Genomic DNA, 27,587 nt, shown 5'->3' with positions numbered 1-27,587 from the left:
GTGATCTAAGGCCAGTGGTTCAATGTAAGTTGATATAAATAAATAAATGAATGAATCGCAACTTAATTATGTGTAACTCAACCGGACACAGTTCATTAATGGAGATGACTCCACGATGAAGCTCCTTGAACTTTGAATGTGTTTCTTTGGAGAGAGAGAGAAGGGATTGTGTGTGTGTGTGTTCGTGTGTGTGTGCGTGCATGTGTGCGTGCATGTGTGTGTGTGTGCGTGCATGTGTGCGTGTGCATGTGTGTGTGTGTGTGTGTGTTTGCCCCCTGCCCCATCCCTCCACCCCCCCTCTATCTCTTTACAGGACTGCCAGCCCGTCTAGAGTTATTCCAGGAATGTGTTGAACATGGCTGCCGCGATGAAGGCGCAGAAAACGGGACTGCTGGAACTTCGAGTGACCGTGGACCGCTGGATCCGGGTGTTGGCCACACTTACCGAGGACACGCTCACTGTAAACCCCGGAGAGGGTGCCGAGGAGCCCGCTAAACCCAACCCGACTCCAGCCGGTGCTATCAACGGAGACCCCCCGAACCTTAGCTCGTCCCCGGTCCCGGAAACCATCACCAACGTGAAGCGCACCGTGCGAGTTACCAAGCAAGATGTTGGAGGACTCGGTATCAGTATTAAAGGTGAGAGCCGATAAAAGTGATATGTAAACGGATAACTTGATAGAACACGAGTCGGTGTCACTTCACGCAAGTTTTAAGCTGGTTTCTGTCAACGACGGCGAAAACGCAACCACCGACTTGTCAGTTAACTTTACTGTTAACTTCAAACTTTACGCGCGGTCACTTTCATTTAACTGCGACGTAAAACATAAAATAATAATGTTATTTGTGTTTTATCTCACGGTTTCTACATGTAGGGCTGTTGCTTGCACAGACTCAAACTGACAGCTGTGATTATCTCACCTCAATGTAGAAACCATTTCAGAGTCACCGGAGATGGAAATGAGCTCCCTTCAGCCGTGTACCGTCAGGCTGGTCACTCAGACTTATTATAAAAACCCCGTGCTTCTTTCCCCAAAAAGGACCAACCCTCGTTTTTTTCTTTGTTTTTAAGTGAATTATGGGTCCAATAAACGCAACAAAGCCAGAGAAAAATATCCAAACTTGCTTATAACAGGGTCCCAACATGTTAGAAATCAAAACTGTAGAAAATGCACTTTGTGCTGTGTCATAAATCTTCCTTTTTTATATTCATTTATTTAATTTGGAGACATATTTAAGTCTGCTTACACATGCAATAAAGAGAACAGTCATGTCACTGACATGGAAAGCTGCTGTGAAGACTAATTAGGTACTATAAAGGTGAAAGTGAAGTCATACAGACACCTTTTTCTGCATCATAGTTGCACCAGCATTGCTCGTATAACCTCTCAATGGGGAAAGGTTGCGACCTCTTCATATCTTACATAGCCAAGGATTGTGTACCTTGCAGCCTGTTGCAGCAGCAGCAGCAGCAGCAGCAACAGGCTGCTATCTCAATGGTGATCGCTTCAAGGGAAGACGGCTATGAGGGTTGAGCATTGGGAAGCTATGTAAATAGAAGAAGATCAAAAGGAGAGTACAGTGGTAATGCAATCTGAGCGCTATGTTGATTTTATTTCTTGGAGGTGACCAACATCGCTCCTTTAAACTAGACTTGTGAAGCTGTGCCGCTTATCTTGCAGTATCGGAACAATGCATTCTGATATGTATGTGCATAATGTTTGATCTTAAATATACATGAGCCTCCCGACAGGTCTGCACGTGTTGGCATGTTATCATCCGGTCAGTTTGATGGACAGCTGTGGACACACACCATTGTCATGCTGCAAAGATGGGCTCTCATTCTGATCATTGCCGGTGAAATGCTAATTTTACTTCCCCCACGGCTGCCAACAACAACAACAACAACAACAACAAAGCCAGCCCCTAATGACATAAATGTAATGTCCATCTCTGTGGAAATGGGTGGCTTTGAAAATCAGACAGCATGTTATTAAAACAAAATCCATAGCTGGCACCCCGGTGGCGTGTCATTGTTGTGATGCTGGCTGTTCAAAGGCAGCGATGAAGAGAGGGAGGAAGGAGGGGATAGAAAGAGAAAGGCAAAGAGCACAGAGAGCGAGCCACACATGAAACAGGAAGAAATCAAAGAAAGAAAGAATAAGAAACAGTAATGTGTCAAATAGAAACAGAGTAAAAGAACAGGCAAAAGTTGTTGTGGGCTAGCCGACACCACATTGTGAACAGCTGAGAGGAGCAGCCCACAGCAGGCAGTTGTCATTGGCCAAAGATGAAAGCTATGTGGCTAAGAGAGGAGTAGTCCACTAGTGTTAATTTTAGGGAGCCCACCCCAGCTTGCAGGAAAGCATGGAGGCAGTCAACCTTTACTCTCACATGTCTAAATTTAAGAGGAGAGGCTAGGAAGCGAGACTCCAGGTCTCTAGACAGGCCCACTGGTTTACAGTGAAGAATAGTATGCTTGTGCAGACCCGGGTCAAACACTTCTCTGAGCAGCTTAGATACGAGATTTGTGGGTGTTCACCACCACGAAAGTTATACTGACAATCTGTGAACAATATCACAAAAACATAATTAGGATTAAATAGCTTTCCTGACATCATTCCACATTTGTCACAGTGTTTTACCTCTATCCTGTGGGACTTAGTGCAAGTTAAAATCAATGCTGGTATTTTTAGAACAAGTATTATAAAACCATGTTCTGATGCCTCGAACTCTTTTGTCGCAGTCCACCTCCGATGCACATTTTTGTCAAATAATGCTCAGGTTATCTAACTAAACTATTATTAAAAATATATTCTCCCCTTATGTGGCTCTGCGTGTTCACCAGGATTATTTTTAACCACCTTATTTTAAAGGTTTAGTGTTCATTAGCACTGCATGCAACTCAGCCCATTCAGTTAGATCAAGTAAAGTGCTGATCATGCTTAACTATTTGAAAAGAGCATTATCACAACAAACACATTGTTTGCACAGAAATACCTAATTACGTACATGTCAGAGTTGTATAAACTAGTACCATTCATTTACCTGTCATGGGTAGCTCTTGTGGCTCCACCTCAACTCCACAACTGCCACCCTCCTGCCAGCTGAGTGACAGGCTGCCAGCTGGGGGGCGCTGAACTGTGTTTGACATGAAAAGTTGGAGGAACAAAGGTAGGGAGGAGATGGGAATATGGGCGGATTAGGAGTTGTGTAGGAGTGGCATGACATATTGACAGTATTTTTTTTCGACAATGTGTCAAGGATGTTTATTCAGCGTCATGTCAGTAAGAAGAATTTCAAGTATGTGGAGAGAGGAAGCGGAATAGGAGAAGGACATATAAAGTTGGGGAAGGGTTTGTACAGTACTTCTTACTGTCGTTGGTCCTTACCTCCCTCGTTTGTCATTTTGTCTCCTTATCGATTCAAATATCCTCTATCTATATACGCCTTAATTACTTTGGCTCTGTCATCCTCTCATCACTTTGACGATGTCAATCATCCTCCGGTTGACTCAAATGACCAGGCTGTCTTTTCCCTACTTGTACAACCATTTACTTTAAATAGATCCTTGACATAAATGTCCGCCATTCATCAAGTAAAAGGAGCTAGCATTCCACTTGGTATGGAACGCGGTGTGATGATCGCTCAATTAGCAAAGGTTTGGTACGTGAGATATTAGCATGTCGGTTTTAATCAAACTGAAAGGTCACTGACCATGTTGGGGACCAACAATCGCTGTTGAGACCCCACATTTACCCTGCATTGAGTTTCCTGTTCAATCAGTTTTATTTTTCTATAATTCAGAAGTTAGGTGGCAGATACTCTTTTTATTTTAATGGGGCCTAGCAGCGTAGCCTGCGAAGACACCTATTGTGTTAGTAGCTTTTCCTATTATTATTATTATTATTATTATTATTGATCTGTTTCTGCTGCAATTGAAGTCTATGGCAGCCCCTACAACGCCATGGTGAAAAGTTTTGAAACTTGGCACACGTATTGAGGACAATCCCATGGTCAACCTCAAGAATTGTCATGCCCATACATTGCACTCTCTAGCGCCACCAACATGTCAAAGTTCAAAGGTCTAAATTTCACAAATGAGGTACCGTTGGAATCCTTGGATCAAGGTGATGTCAATTTGAATTTTAATATTTTCAAAAACCTTCAAAAAGCATTTCAGGTAACGCAGACTGTCCGATTTCCACGGGACTTGACACATAGAATCTTCAGACCAAGCCACACAAAAGTTATCATGTGGAGTTTTTTAATTTCACTTCCATTTTCCTGTAGCAGCCAATCAAACACAGCGCCGATGTCGCCATACAGGAAGTGAGGCCATATCTCGGCAACAGTTTGATGTTTTCATTTCAAACTTCTAACACAGAGTCATGACCACTTCTTTGAGATGCCCAAGCATTTTGGTGACCTTTGACCTTAAGGGGGTGCTATAAGTAGCCAAAATGCATTTTGGCTCATGTCTTCATATTGCTTTGGACTTTAACCTTGATTCCAGTGTTGACTGATACTCTCAGACATCCCAGTACATTTGCTAAAGGACTGTGTAATGCATGCAGTCTGTCTGAACTCCAAACTTTTTTGCTGTAACAGCCAATCCAAATTGGCGGAAAAGCCGCCAAACAGGAAGTGGGCCAATATCTCTGTGATGCCTTGATGTATCGAAATGAAAATTGGTTTATGGACTCATGACGCCTTTCTGAGCAGACATAGGCTTGCCTGCTAAGCTGATATGCTGCTAGACTCCCCACTGCTGCTTGCAGCTATATTATTTATTTATTTTTTTGCATTCTGTCAATTTTAAATATTTTGATAGCAGTAGTGTACACCAGGGTCCAATTGTTTTTTTATATAGTTTTTTTTTTTTTTGTTTTACTTTAACTTCTAAAATCAATTGGAGCTTTCATGTCCAATAGTCCCAGTAGTCAATAATTGCTGTATGGCTAATGTTAAATCTTTGTGCAAAGAAGCTTACTGAGCAATGTCATTCACTACAGTTTAAATGTTGGTGCACATTGGGGGCAAAGGTAAACCAAAGGTTAGAGAAGCAACTTGTGACTGGAAGGTATTCAAATTTAATCCTCAAACCAGCTGGGAAAGTTTGTATGAGGGCAGTGAGCAGGACACCAAGCTCACAAAGCAGCAGACCGTTTAACTTCACATTGAAAATCACAAATTTGTTATTTTTCCATCTTAATCATGTTAGACTCTGATCAAAGATATGCCAATAAGTGCAGGCATTACTGTTTGAAATGAGATTCACTAGCAGTCACTTTTTCTCATATTTAATTTGAAACATTATAAGTGTGGCAGAACTTCTATTGTAACGTGGTCCAGTCTGTTTCATTTGCTGAACTCCTGGTAGATGAATGTCTTCAAAAGGCCTAAGAGTTGGCATGGTGTTGCAATTATTGCACATGTCCCCTCATAATCTATCTTTGTGAATGTTACTGTTCCCGAAGGGTACTTCATGTCTACACTGTGTGGCCAAATCCACAAACTTCATTTTTCACACAGCTGTTTATAATATTCTTCAAGTACACAGCGTTCCTGTCACTGAGTCTCATCCAAAATGAGTGCCTGAGTCTGAGAGCACTGATTAAACCAACAGTTCGTCAAAGCAATACAATTTCAAGTCCAGAGTAATGTAACTACACATTCTACCACATGTGAGCCAAACAGTTTGGCTCTCTTTACAAACCCAACCCAACACAACAATCTTAAATCGTTGTCACGAACAAGGTGTTGGTGCTTCTTCAGCTCCTTTCCAAGATGGCAACTGAAGCATACTGCATTGGTAACACCTAAGAGCATACAGTAAAGGGCAATATACACTCGTTCATAGCGTTGGTTAGCGGTGTTGTAGTGCAGTGCTCATATCTTTTTGGTGTGTCAATAAGTGAATCCATTTTTTGTTTTCTTGAGTCTGATGGTGTTACCGGCATGTTACCTGTGGATTCTTTGACAGCTCCATTTCTACCTACAGCTGCATGCACACTGTCTGCTACATTACTCGACTGGAGACAGAATATTGGTGGGAAATTGTCTGTGCCAGTACATTTAGATTTAAAGATTCAAAAAGGTTGTTCAAGTTCATGATTTTGGTAGATATTCTGTTTAACAATTTGATGACATGTATTGATTATAACACCACAGGCATTGTTGATAGTTCCTCCTCACAGCATCTCTGCTCTAAAGTTTCTGTCAATACATCATGATTTAGAGATTCAGTACAGAGCATCGCCTCACTTCTGATACTCAGACAGGCAGTAAACAACTATCTGATATCACAGAGTGGTCAAGTAGCTGCTAAATCCCTCTTTCTCAAACATGTACACGACAGTGATTGATGTGCGCAGTAAGAGTGTGTCACCTCACCCATGGCGTTTTGTTTTATTAAGAGCCCTGGGCTGCTGTGGCCTCTAAAGGAAGATACACGAGTTAAAACCAGAGTTATCTCAGAGAGGAAGAAACCTGTGGACGATGTTTTTCAAATTAATTAAATGTAATCCTCGTTTTAGATAATTTCTCAGTAGCCTGAAGGGCAGAGTCCAACTGCCAGATGACATTAATGCCGATATTTCTCACAAGGAGTGGAAGCCCACAGCAAGAAACAGATCCATCAGCTCACTAGCTGACCTTCATTTAATGAGAAAGAGGAAGGGAGGGAGAGAGGGAGGGAGAGAAAGAGATGGGAAAAAGTTACAGTAGGGAAATCGCTGAGGTCTCTGTCTGTCCTCATATGCTCTCTGCAGTTTAGGTCACTCTAAAAGCTCAAATTTGAGGACTGCTGTGGTTTTTAATCACAATAGGTGTGGCATAGCTGGTTACAGCTACTTGTGTGTGTCAGAGTTTCCATATTGTATCAGATGTAACAGCCACATTTCCCTTCTTTCCATACAGGTGGGAAGGAGAACAAGATGCCAATCCTCATCTCTAAGATTTTTAAAGGTCTGGCCGCTGACCAGACTGAGGCCCTTTATGTTGGCGACGCCATATTGTCTGTCAATGGTTATGACTTACGGGAGGCCACACACGATGAGGCTGTGCAGGCGCTGAAGAAAACTGGCAAAGAAGTCATCCTTGAAGGTAAGATATTTTTCACTCGACTCTGTGACCGACTCTTTCGCCTTTGTCCGACGCAGCGTCACTTTCATTGCCCTCCTTTATTTTGTCTCTGCTCTGCTATCGAGGCATTCTGCAGAGTGAAAGTAGGAGTTGACTTTAAGACGCGTGTGCACACAAGTACCTCTGTTACACTATAAAGTACTTTATATTTCTTAAACAACATAATCCTCAGAGCAGGAGAGAAGAGGATTCTAAGCTTTCATTAAAAAATAAGGAGCACTTCCACCTCCTCCGTCTGCACTCCACGCCTCCAAATAGATATATAGATAGAAACGAAGGGAACTTTTGACACCTTGATATGTGTTGATAAGTTTTCCCAGCACTTTGGTTGATTTTCTCCAATGGGAGCTGAGAGAGATGATCTATTGAATTAGAACTTTGATCAGACTTTTTTTTGGAAACATCCAAATAATGAGTTGAAGTGAAACAGTGAGAGGAAACCAACCGACTCAAAACTCAAGGATAGTGTTGTGGCTCACATCTCTGAGCATCTCAGCATGTTAATGAGCAGTCTGCCTGAACATCAAACCATTTTGACATTGACAGAAAGTACTTGAAGTTCACGCCAGAACTGAAAACTGTGGAGAACCTGTAGGGTAAGACCTGCTGTGCATAGGAAGGTTTGCAGTGGAGTCAGCGTGTGTTTGGTGGTGTTTTTCTTACCTCTTACTCGAACTCGTTCACATGAGCCGCCAAAGCTAATGTGCTACATCTCTCTGTCTCTCATTCCTTCACTCTTTTGTTGGGTGTGTTTGTGTGCGCACATTTGCATAAAAGTATCAGACCACCAGCAGGTGTGATTTTGAGGAAAGGGATTAAAAGCAAGTGTCCCCCTTGCCAACTGATTGCATCACAGGAAATCTGCATTCCCCACCAAACTGAATTGTAAATTCACTTACAGAGAGTCAAAAAGGTTGAGCGCAGTTTACACTGGAAGTTACTATTAAAAATAATAGGTTTTCATTAGGATTCATAAAACTTGATACTCGTTTTAGTTACTTATTATTCTTTCTATTGATCTGTGTATTCTCTGTCTGTCAAAGTCCATGTTTGAGAGAGCTCACCCACAGAATCTAAACAGTTGTGTTCAGTGATGTGAAGTGAACAGATGCCTCAGACTTCAGGTCCTCTCAACATATATTGCCAGATGAAAACATACAGTATGTTTCAAAAAGTCTGAGAAATAAAAACCCTCACTCACTAAGCATTTTCAAACAGGTTTAATAAACTAAAATCAGAATAACATTAAACATGACGTAAACTTTCCGTCTGAGAGAACGAATTTCCGCTAAAACCAGAGTTAGAACCAGAGTTACCAGTTTTCCATGTGACAGCATTTCTGTGGGTTAACTTGCACAGTGGGCTAGCATCAGTAACTTCAGCCAGCGGAGCAGATACAGCTGGAGCTACAGCCGGGGGAAATCATTGCAAATCCCCCTGCCTTACTTGTCCACAGTCAGGCAGAAAAGTGTTGATATCAGACGGCTCAACCGGCGCTGCTCTGTGATCCGTCATGTCAGGAATCATTTCATGGGTTTCCCTTCACCCCGAGGACCCGATAGAGGAGCGAAGACAAGAACGAGGCTTGGAGGTGCACTGAGGGAGGTGGTTGAGTGTGTGTGTGCACGCACATGCATGTGTGAGAGAGACTTTTTTTTTTTACGATTTCTTTACTCTTTACTGTCTGACCTGGAGACAGCAAGACCCATATCTGTAGTGAGAAGCAAAGAATCGGTCAACACTTTTGTGTTATGAGCTTTATGCAGACAGGTTGTGCATCATAAATATACTTATAACATGAAATACATATGAACATGAATACAATGTTTATTTTGACTTTGGCAATTTATCAAGATACACAGTCAGAAATAAAAACCCCTCTTGGCACCGCTGTGATGTTAAAGGTCAGGGTAAGTCTTTCTTACATGTGTGCAGCAACAAACAAGGCACCACTGCTGTGCTCAAGGCAGTTTTCATCGCTCTGTGAAATTCATAACACAAGCGGCCTTGACTGAGATCAAGGAGAAACTGCTTCCATCACATTAAAATATCTGGAATATGTGAACGGTAATACTTGAATCTGTCAGATAAGTACCTCTCACAACGTTTAAGGGGGTTACATTTGAAGCCTGATTGGCATTCTGTGCTTGTCCCATCACTTTAACTTTCACACTGTTTTGGAGGTCAAGAGGAGAAGTACTGCATTTTTAATAGCCTGTATTAAACCGATTTCCACTCACATATATAAATGCAGTTTTGATTGCACATGTAATCGCTCCCTCACATGTTCTTTTTCAAGGACACAGTATTTCTTTCAGTGAGTCTGTGTTGGCTCAAAGGTTGCTCTATGTGCAAAACATTAAAACATTAGAGAACAAGAACATTGCTTATTTTGACAAAGATGAAGGTTTTCCAGCTGTGCATATGTGGCACTGGTGGAAATAGTTTTATCATTGTCCATTTAATAAATATTTAATAAATTAGATGATTTTAATGTCCCACACTGTTGCTTAGCAGCTAACAGCAGAAGAAAGGGGCAACAATGGGCAGCTCCCAGGTGTGAGTGTGAATATGTGTAAAAAATTTCCTTCTCCTGTGATTCCCAAACCTCATCATCAAATAGGAATTTGCGCAAAGTCAATCTGTCTGTTTAAAGGAAGAAAAAAAAGAGCCTCACTGTATATTACCAATAAGATGCCCTCTGGTGCCCGTCCTCTGAGATCGTGTCGCACCTCACATCAAAATGGTGATGGAATAATCAATGTGTGTGTGTTTGTGTGTGTGTGTGCGAGAGATGAACTGTAAACACCTGAGTCGGTCAGATAAATATAACAGACCAGATGAAACCATAAAACCACAGCTGCCTTCATTTCCTTCCGACGACATTTACAGCCTGACTTTGTGTGTGTGTGTGTGTGTGTGTGTGTGTGTGTGTGTGTGGAGGATGGAAAAGAGAGGTGCATGGGTCACCTCAACATTTTCCTGGTCACACACACCTTATTATCACACCCGAATGTGCTGTTATGGTAGAGTTATGGATTAATTTCATATGGGGTTGTTAAATTTGGAGATTTATATCAATTTGATATATCAAATATTAGAACAATTAGACATTAAGCTCAATGGAGCAAAAATTAACAAATTAATAATTAACTTATTTTCAAAATAAAAGACTACAGAACTGTATAAAGCAGTTCCACAGGGACTGGATGAGTATGTAGCACTGATCTCTGAACTGTTCCACTGTGTTTCTACCCTACTTTAATTTGAATTCTCTCTCTCACACTGAAAATGCATCCATCACTGCCACCAGCTTGTCAGCCAAGACGAGGCACACTCCAATAATGTATGAAGAAACCATGGAACAAGGAAAGCATGTGTCCCCCACACATGCTTTCCTTGTTCCATGGATAGTTCAGTGGTGAAGCTGTTCTCTGGGCAACCAAGGTCTGACAGAAAAGCACATACAAAGTAAGCATACAACCACATACTACACATACTTAGACACAAACAAGTGTAAAGCAGACAGGAAGGACAAATGGACAGGTCAGGACACTGAGGTATGTGTAAATGTGGGGGGGCAGGTGTATGTCAACATGTGTAAGTATGAGTGCCGTCTCCTCGGAGTCAAAATGCCGGGACACCATGTTCCGTAGCATGAGGGAAGATTGTAACGCTCTAATGATTGAGTTGGTAAGGCTTGTTGTGCGGCCCATAGTCTGGACGAGAGACTGTGCAGAGCCACGTCATGAATGAGTTACTGCTAGCATACTTGACCTTCTAGTTTAGTGGCCATGGTATATCCAAATGAAGATAGAATCTCATCTGAATGTCTTCATTGTATTCATCGTATGTAAGTGTTTGTGCTTTTGATTGCTCATTGTTTCGAAATGTCACACAGATTGCTGGACACCACCCCTCAATTCTGACAGCAGAAAGAAATCAGACACTGTCTGATGATCCCACAAGCACTTAAACACACTGACCTCTTAAAGGCCAATTTGGATTTTCTGCATCCATGTGCATCCACTTTGGTCAGTGTGAGGTAAATTAAGTCACCCGGACAATACACATATTAAGTGTACTCAAGTGGACTGTGCATGCTGGAAACTGGACAGAGACGAAGAGAAGGAAGAGGAGTATTTTCACTGTGTGGTATTAGTACTTTTACCTAAGTTAAGCATCTGTCGTGATGGTTCTGTCAGTAGTCCTCTTCTTACAACTGCCTCTTGCCATGGTACACGTCTCACAGGTGTTTGAAAGAAAGTTATGAGTTTGTGCTGGGTGTTGAGTGTAAGTGTAGTCTGAATAAAACCGTGTCTGCATGACCAGTATTAGTCTGCAGCTGTCCACGGACATGGAACGTGGAACACGCGATGTATGTCCGAGCCTTAAGGCTTCTGAATTTGGCACTCAAGTTTTGGCGTTTAAGGCTCCCCAGTGACTTAACCTAAAATGTTTCAGATAAACAGGTAGGTAGGTTTACAGGTATGTTCAGTGGAACTAACAGCGTAAAATGATGGTCTTATTCTTGAATACCAGAATGAGAAATGCATTATTAATAAGCGCCGATTCCGTAATACTCAACGACTGAAATAATTTAATAATTGTATTTATTTGGTATTATTATCTCATGTGGGCAGCTTTCCCTACTTGGCAGACTGAAGCATACCATTGAAAAAAAACATTTTGGACTCTGTCTGATGGAAAAAGTGTGACCGTTTTGCTCCATGTGGTTAGTTCCGCTCTTGTACTTGGTAAGGGTATTAGTCATTTGAAATGTCAGCCTGAATTTCAGCAGAATTTCGCTGGATATCCAGAGGGGACATCATTTTCTGCGGGTCTGTCTGTGCATTCCTGTGGGTGCACTAGAGAGAGTCAGGGACAGAATGAGAGACAGAGAGAGCTGGTTTCCTCGTGCCAAGACATTTCTGGACACTGCTGGTTCTTTTTGTCCTGTCCCTTTCATTAAGGTAGTTGTGCTCAGGCTCACTGCACACACACATGGATTAAGTAGGCTTAGTTGCGGAAGCTCTATGGTTGAGCTTTTTCTCTTCCTTGAGCAGGGAGGTTATGTTTTTTGGACATGTGTTGTTAGCTGTATCACATCTCCTGTCATCCACATTGGACTGTTGGCCAGTATGTAAGCATGAGCTATTGATCAACTCTGTACAAAGTTCCCAAAGTGTTTGGGAAAAGTATGCCACATTTAAAGCAAAAGAAACAACCAAAAAAAATGTAAAAGAATATAAGTGTGTTATTCTCTGGCAGTTAAGGACTACAGTGAAACCAACCATTTAATCTGCTCACAGATTTAATCTGTCAAACGTGTTGTTTGATGACATTAAAGCTGAACCTCCAATCATGGAATTGATAGAGAGCAGAACACTTATATCAAAGAATCTTTTTTATTTACAATTTCTATAAATCAACATTTTAACATTTCAATTCCTTCAGGAGTAATCAAACCACCAATCATCCTGGGTGACAGAGGACAGAGAGCTCACAGGGCAGCTGACTTGATGGTAGACATAAAGGACATAGAAAGGTAATTCAGGAAAGACAAGACTCCAGAACATATTGCTTGATTTGAGTGTTAGCTTCCATTTGTTTTTCTACTTAATGATTTTTTAATCCATGACTTTCTACTTGTTTATCTGTCATATGGACATATGGGGGCCTTTTTTTACAATCACCTCTCTATGTGATCTGCTTCTGTGTTCATGTTGATTACTCCGCCCCATAAATATATCACTCAAAAGGACTCCTTTGGGGGTGTTTTTATCCTTAAGACACTCAAAAGGACTCCTTTGGGGGTGTTTTTATCCTTAAGACAGCACTTTGTGTTGAAACACCAATGCATAGAGGTAAAAGCCTTTAAGGACAAACTCTGCTGAGCTAGACTCATGTGTTGCCACACTTTTAAGAGCATATTTTTTTCAGGCTATATTTTGATGATCAGAGTTTCATCATAGCTTTTGAGATAAAGTCCCAGTGGACACAGTGACTACATGGACTGCCTTATTATTCTAGAAGCAGGTGCATTAATACTGCTTTGAAACTGTCAGAATGTGAAAATTCAATACGCTCAAGCAGGAATATGTTTTCAGGGGTGCCTGAGGTGTCATTTAATTTGAAGAGGTTCATTTGTGTCTGTGTTAGCTGAAGGATGCTTTGTCAGCATTCGCAGCAAGAACTAACCAAAACTTAATCTCTCTTCCTGTCTGTCTGTTTAAGTGTCACTCTCTTAAGCACACACAAGTTGTGCAACTGCAGCACAGTGTATCACCCACTTGATCATTTTGGTCACTTAAGATCTTCATATTACATAAAAATTGTCTGGGCTATTAATACAAGAGTGGACAGGCAGCCTTTCAGAAGGCTGAAGAGTGCAGACCAACAGCTTGAGTTACATTTTGCTTTGAGGGCTGAAATCATATTTCCTATCTACAAATCATGCCCTCCAAGGACATGTGTGAATACAGCTCCTCAAAAGAAAGATACATTCCACACAGTCTTTAAAGCAAGGCCAGCAGAGATATATATCCAAGCTCCATTTAAGTCTGGTTAAATGAGTGATTTATGGAATATAATAACTTTGGGGAGTTTAGGTTTAAAGCTCCTCATTGGGACACAGCATGCGACCAGCTAAGACTGTCTGTGCTGTTCATTCTTTGTCTAAAATGTCTTCCGTATAGAGTTCAGGTTCTGAGGCAGTATAAGCCTCAGACCCATTGGCTGTTCACACATAATATAATCTGTAAATAGACTGCGCTCATGTATGCAAGCATGCAATGGTGCACGAGAGGTAGCCAGGGAGGCAAGTGAGATTTTCTTAATTCACAGTTTCTAACTAAAAAATCCCATGTGGGGTCCTTGGGCCAACAATGCATAAACCAAGTGAGAGTTGGTGTAACTGTGTGTTAGTTCATCTATTCATCTATTCATTTGGTAGGCCCTGTGATTAGATTGTTCTGTTTGACGATCTTGTGTGTTTCGCTGGAAGTACTTAAATATCTTTTTTCCTTTTTACAGTGCAGTTGTGGTAAAAAAAAAATAAAAAATCTGTAGTTGTGAATCCAAATGAAAGGTCCTGATGGCAATGTGAGACACAGACGATCTGAAGTGTTTGGGAACAAAGAGAGCAAATTTCGTCCGGCTTCGGTGTCAAAATTTTCTTGCCTAGGTAATGAAGCCAATGCGGTTGTGGCAAAAGCCGAAAGTCCTCGAGCGGCTGCTTGAGACTGGCTACAGAACATTTTAACCTCTGTGATTGGCCGTATAAAATGTCCAACTTCACAACAGAAATAAACACGTTTACAACCTGGTACAAACAAAATACCTTTGTAAACCTATGGGTGACGTCACTCGTACACTCTCCATTCTTTTTACTGCCATTGTGTGCAGTGTGACAATCCTGTCCTTTTCTCTTCTGTGTCAGACATGCAGGATTAGTACATTTCTACTAATACTGTCCCTAAAAATTGTCATGCTGGATTGATACAGTCACTCGTTTGTCCACTGCCATGGTGGCTCAGTCTGCTGTCTTTGTCACACCCCTTGCTTTGCTGGCTTTCACTGCCACCTAATGAAATATGTTTCTTAAAACATGAGCTTGACAGTGTCCATTAGACAAAACTACTTCTGTCATAACTGGAAGACCAATTTAAAATCCTGGATTAAACATATTCTTCCTCCCCCGCTTTTTTATTAATTTGACCTGCCTGTCAAATTTAATTGCTAGCTGTGAAGTGCATCTACACGTGACAATATTCCACATGAAATAAAACATGGGTGGTTTAATGATGAGCATGTGCACATTAATACACATATGGTAAACTTGACTGTGATCCAGTTCTCAGATTTCTCAAAGCCAACCAGTAGCTGCATGTATGATTGGAGGACCCTTTCAGCAGTGTGGTGGTGCATTAGCCCTTCTTTAAGCAAACTGAGTGACGTCATAACTGCCTACACTAACTTACAGTTGTGCATGCATGTACATTATCACCTAATTAAAACTTTGTGGCTCTCGCCTCCTGCGACAGTTTAATTATTACTTTGAAAATAAACCTTCCCCCTTGAAGCCTGACTGAATCCCTCAGCCACATCCCTCCAGTTTCTTACAAAGCTTCTCCTCAGCTCTGATAGCCTAGATTAACAACAAAAAAAAACCTCTGCAAGTGACTTATTTAACAGTAAAGAGATAAAGGCTTTCTCTTGATTTCAGATGTATCATTATCTAGGTATAGAATTATTTTATAGAGCGCTTCTTTGCAGAGCACAGATTCATTCACTCCGATTTAATTGACTACAAATGAAATTCTATTCAGTTTCGGTGGTTCAGTTGACTATTGCCTATTTCAGTTAACCTTCGGTGATTCTTGGCAGTCTCATTTGGAGATCAAACTGCCTTTTTCTCTTATTTTTATTTTTTATTTTATTATGTTAGATGAGTGAATTTGTCTTTGTGGAATTTATGAATATGAGTCTGGAGAGAAATGCTGGGCAAAGTTTTCTGTACATTTTCCAGTGAGCAGTAGCTGATAGTAAAAAAAAACGCTGCTCACGTTTCACCACTGTACATTTGATGCCAAAACAGACTTAAACACACGCACACATAATTCAACTCATATTGTAAGACTAGCTCTCTTGGTGTATCTAAAAATAATGCTGACTTTGTGAAGTAGTACATTTCCACTAGTGGGAGCACCATTAAAACGCAGTGTTCCATGTCCTTTCTTTGCTCTGACCTAGATAGGTTGGTCACTGGTTGGTGCACTGGTCTTCTTTCCTAGTTGAAAAACCTTCAGTCCAGGATTTCAAAATATCCACCACATCTGTACCAAGTCACATTTTTTATGTCTAAGAGCCTCTAGCACATGTATGGGTTTTCCCAAGACTCCAGAAGGCGTGTGCTGTTATTGACAATGTATTTGGCACTTTCCGAGAAATGAATCCCACCCATCAGTGCTCCAATTCCTTAGAGTAAACAACCACAAATGTAGCAATCTTCCAGAATTTTTTCTTTTCTTTTCCTCCTGCAAGTTATTTGGAAAAAATCCACAATAGTGTCACAGTGTATTAAATATTAATGCTGCCCTTAAGCTTCCGTAATATAAATTCTGAATTACTGGCTTTGTTTTCATGAAAATAAAATAAAAATAATCGTTTCTTTTTTGCAGTGTTGCAAACTTGCTGCCACCATGCATTACTTTGGATAGAAACAGGCTGGAAGGAGCAATCTACAGTGTGTGTGTGTGTGTGTGTGTGTGTGTGTGTGTGTGTGTGTGTATCACATTGTCATTGGATGTAATCAGAGCATAATTTCTGCCCACACCACTCATCTTCTCTTGTAGTTTGTGGTGTACTGTAGCTGTCTGTGTATATCCCTGCTGTGAAACCTCTAACCCTCTGGACACAAAGCCTGGTTCCTTTTCCTTCAAAACTGCTGGCCCGTGAGGACATTGTGCTTAGACTCAGCGAGGGAATGGATTAACCCGCAAAATAACATAGCTTTATTAAATCACAACTCTCCCTCAGACCCTCCCTCTCTCTGTGGTGTCAACTTTGCTTAACAGGCCCCCTCTGAACCATACTGTCCTGATCCGGGGCCCCTGATAAATTGGTGGCCCAGTTTTCGTGCCACTCTCTCACTTCATTACAGGCTTAGACTCCACTGAACCGTCTCACAGTATTGTGCAGCATGTGCATGTCGGGGATGGTGGAAGGGGGTAATAGGGATGGGAGGATATATATACAGCAATTATTTAGAATAAATGAGTTAATACATATAAACATGAACACAAATCAACAAACAAACAAAAGATTCAGCATTTATAAAAACTGCTGATATATGAGCCGACTTTTACAGCTGACTTTTAAACATGGCTGCTGAGGATTTCAGTTGCATATAATACCCCACTATATTTTATGCATCGTTGTGCCTTAATTTTTCACATTCGTTTGGCTCATTGCGAATGAAAATAAACTGTAAATGAGGTTCATAAGTCATACAGCAAGTGACCAATTTTATTCTCATCGGGCAAATATACATACAAGTATGAATGGAAAAGTGAGTTTCTTTGCAATTTAGGCAGGAAACAGATCTCCAGATACAAAATTAAAAAGAATAAAAGTTGGAAAGTGGAAATCTCCGCAGCTGAACCTCCTTTTCAATCTGTTCTTGTCCTCTGCCAGATCGTGTTCAAGTTTCCTTCACTTTCACTTTGTTGAATTAGGATAATTAACTCTCCCGACACACTATGCAAAGTAATCAAATCTGTGCTTTGGCAGTATGTGAATTAGTTTAAAAGTCTGATTCGGTGTGCTGTCTCTCTCTCTCTCCATACCTAACACTCCCTGAGGTTGGCATTTATCCATGATTTTAATGAAATGGTCTATACAGGAATGATGAACTTATCTAAATCATTCAGAACAGGGGAAATCTTCTACGGCTGACTGACGCTGCCAGAAAGAGACACGTTAATCAGCAAAACACTGGGGACGCATAAACTCGTACACGAGCTCACAGAGATTAGGCAAAAGGAGGCATGGATGCACACTTTTTTTTTATTTGCATGTGTACATACACACCACACTGCACATGCCCTTGTTTGCATACTTAAGTGTGTTTACTAAAGCTAAGATAAACAGCATCTTTCTAATATTTAGTTACACCCTCTTTTGCACAATCTTAAAGGTCCAGTGTGTACAATATTTTTTGGGGATGTTTTTATTAGTTTTTAATCACCTGGAAATAAGTATTCTTGTGTTGTTGTTACGTTACAATTGGACATTTTTATCTACAGAGGAACCTCTTCTACGGAGTTCGTCATGTTTCTACTGTAACCCAGAACAGACATGCTGTCACTCCACTTTCTCCTATACACTTGAAAGTGGAGGGTGAAGTGAGCCATATTCAGTTAGTTGCAGCTGTTAGAAGCCACTATATCCTACACAATGAATCTTTAATTGTCTCAAAGCATTAAAAAACTACTTTTCCACACCATGTCATTTATTATTTACAGACTTATTAAGTTGGCTCAGTAATGGCTTTTTTCCTCTTTTACCTCGATTGACCTCAATGTACTGAATAAAAACAGCAAGTGTTCTATAGTAATTTATGATGCTGTTTTGGCCCATGAGATCTTTCCTCGTTGGTGGTGTAACATTGGGACATTCTTCGCCTGACATGGTTTACAGAGCCAACAGCGTGCTTCTGAGGTCGCTGACTGGCCAATGACATTCCAGCTGCTCCCACGGTAACCAGTGGCGGGGGGAGGAATGGGCTGGCGTTCAGCTTTAGAGCATTGTTTGACAAGCCAGTGGCACTTTTTGACCGCCAAGTCAAGAAGCATGTGAATGACTGCATCAGCCTGCCGGCGTTCAGAATGGATATCGTTCGAAGTAATCCTTAAACCATCAGCGTGTGCATGGATACAGGCAGAGCGTTGGGTTTATGTAGTGTGTGTACATGTATATTAGGAAATCAACACAATAGAATAATAGTATAGGCTTGAAAATTTAAACTGGTGCTTTGGCAATTTGGACTGTCCAGGGAGCTGTGTGGGAGAAAAAGAAAAAGCCTTTCAGACCACAGTTAAGTGAATTGTGTCAAAACAGAATTGGCTGAAAGTGTCTGGTCAGGATTTGTGAGGTTCAATGTAAAGACTTTAGCAGGAAAAGCTTAGTGGCAGATTCTGCAGAAGAAGCAAAGAAAGTCCTGATACACACACATACATACACAGGCACGTACACACACACACACACACACACACACGTACATAGATACAGTACAAAAGTAGTTCACTGGCTGCCAGATAAGCTAAAGTAATAACAGTGCCATCTCAGCTAATTTTAGTTCTGTATTGAATGTGCCGCCACTGGTATTCATGGCAACATTTCTGGCTGAGCTTAGCTGTATGTTCAGTCTCTCTCTATTGCCTGTCTCACTCTTTCTTTTTCTCTTAATCTTCTTTTTTTTTCCCCGTCCCTCTCCCTCTTTTTCCTCCTCCCATTCATTTCACCATCCTTCTCTCCTCTCCTTTTCATTCACCGTCTCTGTTTGAAAGCTATCTCGTCCGATTTGTTATGTGGGGCCAGAGCTAATGGCTGACATTTCTAATCTGGGAAAGAACCAATGCGATCATTTCCACATTGCTTTTCTATTTCTTTCCTGGAGAATGGTAAAGCCTCTTTTCAAAAGTAAATATCTCCTTATACGTGCTATGACTGTTTTTTTCCACCAGACGATTCTGTTGCAGCATGTAACAGACAGAAATCCAGTCTTACATAATAAAGGATAATGACCACCGAGAAGATATTAGCTCCTACCATGCTTGTGTGCTCTTCTTTCAAAGTTTTGAAGAAACATATTATTCAGTGTAAGTGTGAGCAACAGTTGCATGACTGAGACATCCTTATCGGAAAGATAGCCATCACTGAAATGCCAGTTTGACTCGTCTGGCTGCACTATGCTACCACCTACAAGAGGTCTTTATTGTTGCAAGGTTAAGGAGATTTTCTTAACTTGCAACACCAGTGTAGGCAATCCTATTTCCATCCCCAGTCTTGGCCTAGTCTGCCATATTGAGATTGACCACATCAATTTTGAATGGCCTCGGTCCAGCAACAAGGAAGCAGTTGGCTACCCCGTGGTGCAAACATCAGTGGGTTGGCACAAGAACAAATGGACAGAAGCTCATTTCCATGAAACATTACGTATACAAGTTGACAGCTACTTCAAAGGTGTAGCTCGTACACATCGGTGTGATCCCAGTCTGTACATCCCTAATACGCCTGGTTTTGCCTACAAATGCAACTTTCTTGGCACATTTAGCTGATTCTGCATAATGTAAATGAGGTGAGTAAACAAAAGTAGAAAATACAACTTTTATAGCTCTTTCAAATGCTTCAGGGTCGTGTGTTGAGGATGTGAGAACATGACTAGTTCATTCAACCTTAATACCCCATTGGGACACCTTGTTCTGGTACCAGTATCATTTGAGGAATCCAAAACATAACAGAAATTTCCTTAAATAAAATAAAACTAGCTACAATTTAATCAGGAACTATCCGTCAAAAGAACAAGCAAGAAAAGAGTACAAACATCCAATGCCGGGTTTCTGCTATGACACCAAGTCAGTACTTGAAAAGTTGTGAGGCTCAATAGACCGCACCATAAATATGTTTTTGGACATGCACCACTTTGTGTGCTTGTTTGTGTTTGTTTTATGTGTGTTTGCCCATTCAAGTGTGAGCAAGTGTTGGCTGTGTGAGTGTCTGTGTGTGTGTGTGTGTGTCGTAAATGTTTGTCCCAGGAAACCATATTGGTAGACCATACATGAAAAGGATGTTGTTAAACCAGCGAAGAGAGTGACTGAGTGTGAGAGGGAGAGTTTCAAACTCTTAATCAAAACACAGGGGGAAAAAGTCATTCTGCTCCTTGATTCTTTATAGATTTGAGAGAAAGTCATTTTCATGGTGAGACATTTTTAGCTTTCAGATATTGAAACATTCCTCTGAAGAGAGAGACAGAAAGATTAGAGACACACTGGAGATCCAGGCCAATGTTCTAAAGAAAGTATGAGTTTAAGAGGGAGGTAGAGATGGGGAGACAGTGAATATTAGTAGACTTGGATAATCTATAATTTTTTTTTATCCATAGTTTTTAGCATTTAGGTCATGCCCTTTTCTGCAGCCATTTAAGCCCCCTTCAGACATGCCCTGTAATCCCTAAGTGCTCCGCATCACTGCCATCCATTTTGAAAAACCTGAGTCGTTTTTTCACTGACTTACTTGCAGTTTTCTTACTTAGGACCACATAATAGTCCTGCAGCATTTTGAACACCGCTCATGTGCGAATAAATGTAGTTACTCTGTCATTAATAGCACACAGTTTATGATGTAAATCCATTTAACATTTCAGCACACAGCGTCACAACCAAATTTGGTGTCTTTGATCATATTAAAGATTTTAAAGTGGCAGAGATAAATTGTTTTTCTAAGATTGTTTGTAATGGCTTAGTCTGACGTTGAACTTTCTGTTGTTTAACTGTTATTCTGCCGTGCCGAGGACAAGGACAATCTTAGTCATCATACATGACTTCCTGTGATACCTTTTCTCACGGGCTAGATGTCAAGCGTGTGAGCATTACTTCTGTAACGATCATGTCCTTTATGAACAAAGTCAACATGGCAATTTTCCACAACAAGACCTGTGTGTGAAAGCTAAAAGCTATTACTTAAACTGACAGATGAAAAAGCAGAGTTGCATATTGAATGTCTAAAAGCAGTGTTACAGTCAGTGAGTAGGTGTGTTAGTGGTGCTCAGAGTTTGTCCTCAAGGCACTTCTGAAACTTTTGCCCCTATCTTTAATCACTGAGTCATTCTTCCACCTCCTAATAGAGGAAGGAATAGAAATCTGAATTACTTAGTACACTGTTTATAGTAAACTAAAACCATAAAATAACCATATGGCTGCCTGCCTGCCTGACTGACCGGCTGACGGACAGGGGCTCCATTTTGGGAGTGGTGGAAGCCCCCTCTTGCGCTCCTGTTGTCGTGTGCTGTGACTCTTCAACTTGCCCTCTGGCTACATGCCTCTTGTACTGTGCAAGAAGAGCACTTCACACTTCCCCAGTGAAACCAGAGCTCTGCCTTCAGCTTCAGCCTCATGCCTTGCCATGTCCTCTGGGCTATTTTTACTCCAGCAGTGGCTACTTCAGCCAAACCCATACCACAGCCTGCTGGACTGCAGCTGAGTGCATTTCTATATGTATGTATGTGTGTGTAAGCGGTCAAACAGTGCATTTAAATATGAGCAGAGCAGTGCTGAGTAGCACTCATTTGCTGACACTAGATGATTGATTAAACCCACAAAACGTGTAGTTATGGCTTGGGACGTCAATCAAGGGCTGCAGCTTCCCAGATTCAAGTGTGCCTGGGGTCTTTTGTTGCACTTCCCTCTCCGTCATTTCCTGCCATATCGTTTTCCTCCCCTCCCCTTCTTATTACCTACAAATAAATAAAGGTTTAAATATTGTAGTCATTAGGAGGAAACATAACAAAAGCTGTATTTCTTTGAAGAACGTGTAAAACAAATATGATTCCAGTTTTCTAATTTAAGTTTTTTTTTAATTGCACACCAGTGCAATGGAAATGTTACAGAACCTCTGTTGCTATGTGGAAAAACATCAAAAAGAGCAGAAATCTGTTGATAATTGTTTTTATTATTTTTATTAAAATTATGATGACTTGACAAATATAGGATACAATAATATGCCTTAGGGAAAATGGTATAGCTAGATTACCGAATAGTGTGCTTTCCATCAGAACATTTACTGGAATAACCACACTCTAGTTATGTGCACTTAACCTTCTTGCGCCCTGTAATTATGGGTGTCAGTCATGCAGAGTACAGAACGTAGTAGTTACTAGTAGTCGCGTAGACTGTATTGACTTATATTGGCATGGCAACACAAGCACCACTTTTGACCAGTGGTCATTACTGGCAGGAATCAGCCAAATTTAATCAATGAATCACTTCCAAAAGGATAATTACTTGTGCAAAACACACATGACAAAGGTCTTAAGTCAAATCTAAAATGACAAGACCCAAAGATATTGGGTTTGGGTTGTGCGTCCTCCAGCACCTCACTCATGCCACAGTGCACAGCTGTGAGATGACGTCTGTGCCTCCTGCTGGTGCTCATGACATGCCAGAATCGGTCACATAATAATAATAAGATACAACAATGAACTTTTATATTCACTAAATCACAATTTTTTTTTTTTCTATTTTAGTAAATCCACTAACGGAGGTGTACCTTTTCTAAGAGGATAGAGTACCTAATTCAGCTGGTTATATTTGCCATGTTAGGAATAGATTTTCTGTCTGATGAGCTCCATCTAGTAACTTTTAAAGCTGCTTAAGTGCTGCTGTAGTTTTAAACTCATCTTTAGACCTGGAGGCTCCATATTCATTTCTCAAATTCCTTTTTTTGTCCTCTGTCATTTTGTATTTCTGCCAGACCGTCTGATCTAATTCTCTCTCTCTCTCTGTCTCACACACACTCTCTCTTGCTCCTCTTCAGTGAAATACATCAAGGAGATGTCAGCCTTCTTTAAAAGCTCGGGGTCTCCTGGGGCTGCTCTCCCCTGGGACTCCCCCCCATCCACACCTCAGAGGGGCACTGAGCTCTCACCCGAGGTGAAGGAGCCCCGCAGCATCCCGCTGAAGATGTGCCAAGTGTCACGAAAACAGTGCCCCCCGGACACAGAAAACAGGTAATATATGTTAGAGGTTTACAGCTTTAAGTAATATTTGATTTTCATTTCTTATGAAAAAAAAATTGACAGAGCCAAACCTGAACAAAACAGCTTACAAAGAATATTATAAAAGCGACTTCGTACCCTTCCTTATTCTCTTTGTTAATATCTAAAACTTCCTCTTTACCCTCAAGCTTTTCTCTCTTTCTCTGCCAGTTGTCTTTTATTCCTGTAACAGACCCATTTTTCCATCTCCATTTTTGTCCTCTCTCTCTCCCTCTCTCCCTCATCTCATCTGCCAGGTATTTCGAGGTGATTTCATCCAACAGAAAGAACTCTGTGTTCCTGCGAGCAAAAGATCCAGCCATGGCCCAGTCCTGGTACAATGCCATCCAGGCTGGCTCTGCCAACCTTTTACCCCGAGTGAAGGAGGAGATGAAGACCATGCAGCCTGGTATGGAGGTCAAACATCTGGGCTGGATTACAGAGCAGGTATGCAAGAATACAGATGTGCATGGTCCATATTGCAGGACGCACTCTGCAATATTTTAGTAATTTGATGTTTTTTATTAGTAATTCATTGTGCTCTGAGGTATTTGTGCCATCTGAGGCAAATACAACACTCTCTGTTCTTCAACTCTGCTACAAATGTGCATGTGTGCAGATGACCCAGGGTCCAGAGAAACCAGTACTGGCCGCATTGACCGACAAAGACCTACTCCTGTATACCTCCTTGCCTGAAAGCAAAGAGAGCCTCTGCAGCCCCACCAAGAGTCACCCACTCATTGCTACCAGGTTGACGACAAACGCTTGCATATATATATATATATATCTGCACATGCACCATATACAGAACCACACTTGTGCTCTCTCTGGTTGTCTCTCTCTGTTTTACACATGCACATTCACATCATGCAATACATACATTTGGCATTTAATAAAGTTAATATATCTGTCCTCCACCCTGAGCTGCACAGTTTTGAGTTAACTGACCTTTCCGTGGCTGTTTTTGGCCCACTCAAAGAGCACAAGCTCACTCTTTCCATAAATGGACATTTTGCCACGTAACGTCACATTCATTTGGAAGACATTAGTGGAACAAGAACCTATGACTCATATGTTTTTCCTCCCTTCTTTCTCTCCTGTGCTCTCCACATCTCACTTTTCACTTCTGTAACATGCAAGCATGCACACCCCATTATGTGCTCTTCTGGTCCACATTTCTATGAATCTTAATTTACTCTCTTTCTCATCTACATTCTTCTCATGCTTTCTCATCTCCCCTTTTAGGTTGGTCCACTCTGGACCAGGAAAAAGTTCTCCTCTCCTTGACTCTGACCTCTCATTTGGCCTACGTACTGGCACCAAGCAAGGTGTGGAGACTCATGTGTTCAGGGTGGATTCTGCCAAGGAGCTGTCCACCTGGACTCACCTGCTGGTGGAGGGTTGCCACAATGCTGCTGAACTCATCAAGGAGGTCACCACGGGTACAGAGACTTGTTCGGTCTTCATCCTTGCCACACTCAAATTCAAAATTTTGTTCTGAAATATTACATTTGATTTGTCAGTGTTACTCATACTTGACTTAGTGAGCTGCAAAGAGAATCACGCAACCAAAGCTTCAAGATTTGACTCCTACTGGGGTCACCCTTTTGTAAAAATCGTGTCTCTCGGTAGTTCAAAGAAAGAGCCTGTTAGTTTGTGATGAATCAGAAACAAAAGCTTAATTATGTATGCATTAGTGATAATATCATAACATAAATACTTAAATACAGCAGTACACGTGTACCTTGTAGGCAGATTATTCATATTCATATTATGTATATGAATTTACATCAGATCTATTTAATACAGACAAGTGTTGCTTGGGCACAAGACATGATTACTATTCAACAGAGACACACAAATGTCTCAATACATAATAGGCTGTCTCACAAAGCAGATTTAGGAGTTATGATTTATTGTTTCTTGCTCTGTGATTTAAGGACTGTGCCTTTGAGTACAATGTCCTCAATCATTAGAGATTTCTTCTGGCTACAGTTTTGTAAAAGACTTGATCTGGGTATTAGAAAGTAACACTTTTGTGATAGATTTTTATGAAATGCAAGAGAGGAAACATTTAATAGTTTTCTTAGAAGCCCATGTACCTCCATGATCCAGATTCTACATTTTAGTCATCAAAGTTTCCTCTTAGTTACTGAGTAATCCTACTTTGTGAGACAGGCACTAGTTTCACAGAGTGCAGTGTAGTAGTGTTGTTACATTGCCATCTGCTGGTAGCAAGAGGTGGTGCAACAGACTTTTAGCTTAACATTCTGCTTTATTTATTCTTTCAGTGCACTAAGGTGTCACATTCACACAGCCAAGAATTCCAGGCTCTGTATCAACACTATAAATCCAGATTTATTTAAGAACAACATTAGCTGATAGCTGTAAAATCTTAACGTCACATTCCTTTGTTCTGCCTCTGTGTAACTCCTGTTTTGTTTTCTATCCTGGCAGCTTGTAGTTGGAATGGGAAGGAGTGTACCCTGGGAGTGCACATTGATGAGGGTTTCACGCTATTCACGGAAGAAATGGGGGTCAGGAAAAGTATTTTGCTCCAGCAGCCTTTCGAGCGCCTAAGAATGTCCTCAGACGATGGAGTTCGCATGATGTTCCTTGACTTTGGAGGCCCTGAGGCCGAGATTGTAAGTTGTTTTTTTTAAATATATAATCTAAATATAGATTGTAACTTTCTCAATCTGTAGCATTTCTAATATTAAGCTTGCTTGAACAGAAAGAAATGTAGAGTAATCTTGTAACATGCAAATATGTTGTTCATGTAATAACATGGGATTCAACCATCAGTGTGATATACAGTATTATAAACCTTATATCCGTTCTCATTCTGAATTTTTTCTGTTTGCTTTTAGCAACTGGATCTCCACTGCTGTCCCAAGACCATAGTCTTCATCATCCACTCTTTCCTGTCTGCTAAGGTCAAGCGACTTGGGCTCCTGGCATGATAATGGCCAACCACCCAGAACATCAACAATAGGAATATTCAATAAAACACACAGCCTAGAAGACTCTGAAACACCAGAGGATATGGCCTAGGAAAAGATGCTGACTAACCCCTTTTCTTTTCAGCCTTCCTAGGCCTCTAAAATTATCAATTCTGGTCAGGCACCTCCTGGTCTTTCTAGGGGAATGAAGAGAAAACTGCAACATTGATGGACCTTTGTTGAACTTGTAGCTGTAAGGGTAAAGAGAGAGGATTTACAGATGGCGTAGCAGCAATTTAAGGGATTTGACATCTGTAAAATCTGTTACAGTAGGTCATGACACTTTATGATGGCAAACTGTGTGAATATGACAGCCTGCATCTTAATGTTTCTAAGCTTTTTGCCCCATTGTTCAGTTTTGTTTTGTTTCATGAGTCACGGCAGGCCTTTGTCACAAGCATCCTTTCATCTTTCAATCTTTGCTTGATGTGCTGTGAGCAGTCATAACAAAAGTTATTTCACAAATGTCCTGATTGATGTTGGACAAACATCATGTTTTATAAAGGCAGCTTCGGCGGAGTGACAGAATGACATGACTGATCACTACATGATCAACAGTCTGTACTGAACAATGTACAGAATGCAAGTACAATGCTTCTCTGTGGATGCTTAAGTTGTCTTTACTCTGAACTTTCATGAAATATGCTTTTTGTTTAAGACAACTTCCAAATGCCAAATCATATATTTTTCATTACGGCTGAACATGTTCGTCTTTTATTTTCCTTTCAGAGTCCTTCCCTGTTTTAAGCGTGCTCATAATCCACGGCCTAACAAAGAGAAAACTAACAGAGTACATTATAAAAGGCTTTTTAAATTGTGTTTTTAGCTTAACCACTATAGTAGATAAAAACATTTAATTTTCCTAACAAAAAAGACACGCCTTTGTCTGACAGTATAACTGTGCAGTTGCATTTAATACCAGCCCACATGAAGTACAAAATAAGAGCTCTTGTGTTTTTAGATTCCGACCGACAAAGGTTGTCACGTAATCACGTATTGACAGATGACAAACAGCTGGCTAAAATAGTCCAGCTAAGCTTCTTTACCTGTATGGATGAGCTACGAGTACAGGAGTATAGCTCTTAGATAAATCTGTTTTATAACACAGTTTGTTTGGTCTGTACT

At 40.9% G+C, this 27,587-nt stretch overlaps 1 protein-coding gene across 1 annotated transcript; it reads left to right on the top strand.

The window, feature by feature from the left end:
- The first annotated feature begins 273 nt into the window (after nt 1–273).
- snta1 (syntrophin, alpha 1) lies at nt 274–27,587 on the top strand. Its single transcript, XM_019272268.2, has 8 exons — nt 274–638; nt 6,921–7,106; nt 23,241–23,433; nt 23,718–23,907; nt 24,080–24,210; nt 24,706–24,902; nt 25,918–26,105; nt 26,331–27,587. Exons 1-8 carry the CDS (start codon nt 356–358, stop codon nt 26,421–26,423), a joined length of 1,461 nt encoding a protein of 486 aa, XP_019127813.2. The 5' UTR covers nt 274–355; the 3' UTR covers nt 26,424–27,587.

This window comes from Larimichthys crocea, chromosome VI, assembly GCF_000972845.2.
Source record: "Larimichthys crocea isolate SSNF chromosome VI, L_crocea_2.0, whole genome shotgun sequence".
Lineage (NCBI taxonomy): Eukaryota > Metazoa > Chordata > Actinopteri > Sciaenidae > Larimichthys > Larimichthys crocea.
Note: the sequence above shows the minus strand (reverse complement) of the source record. Positions and strands in the feature narration are given on the sequence as shown.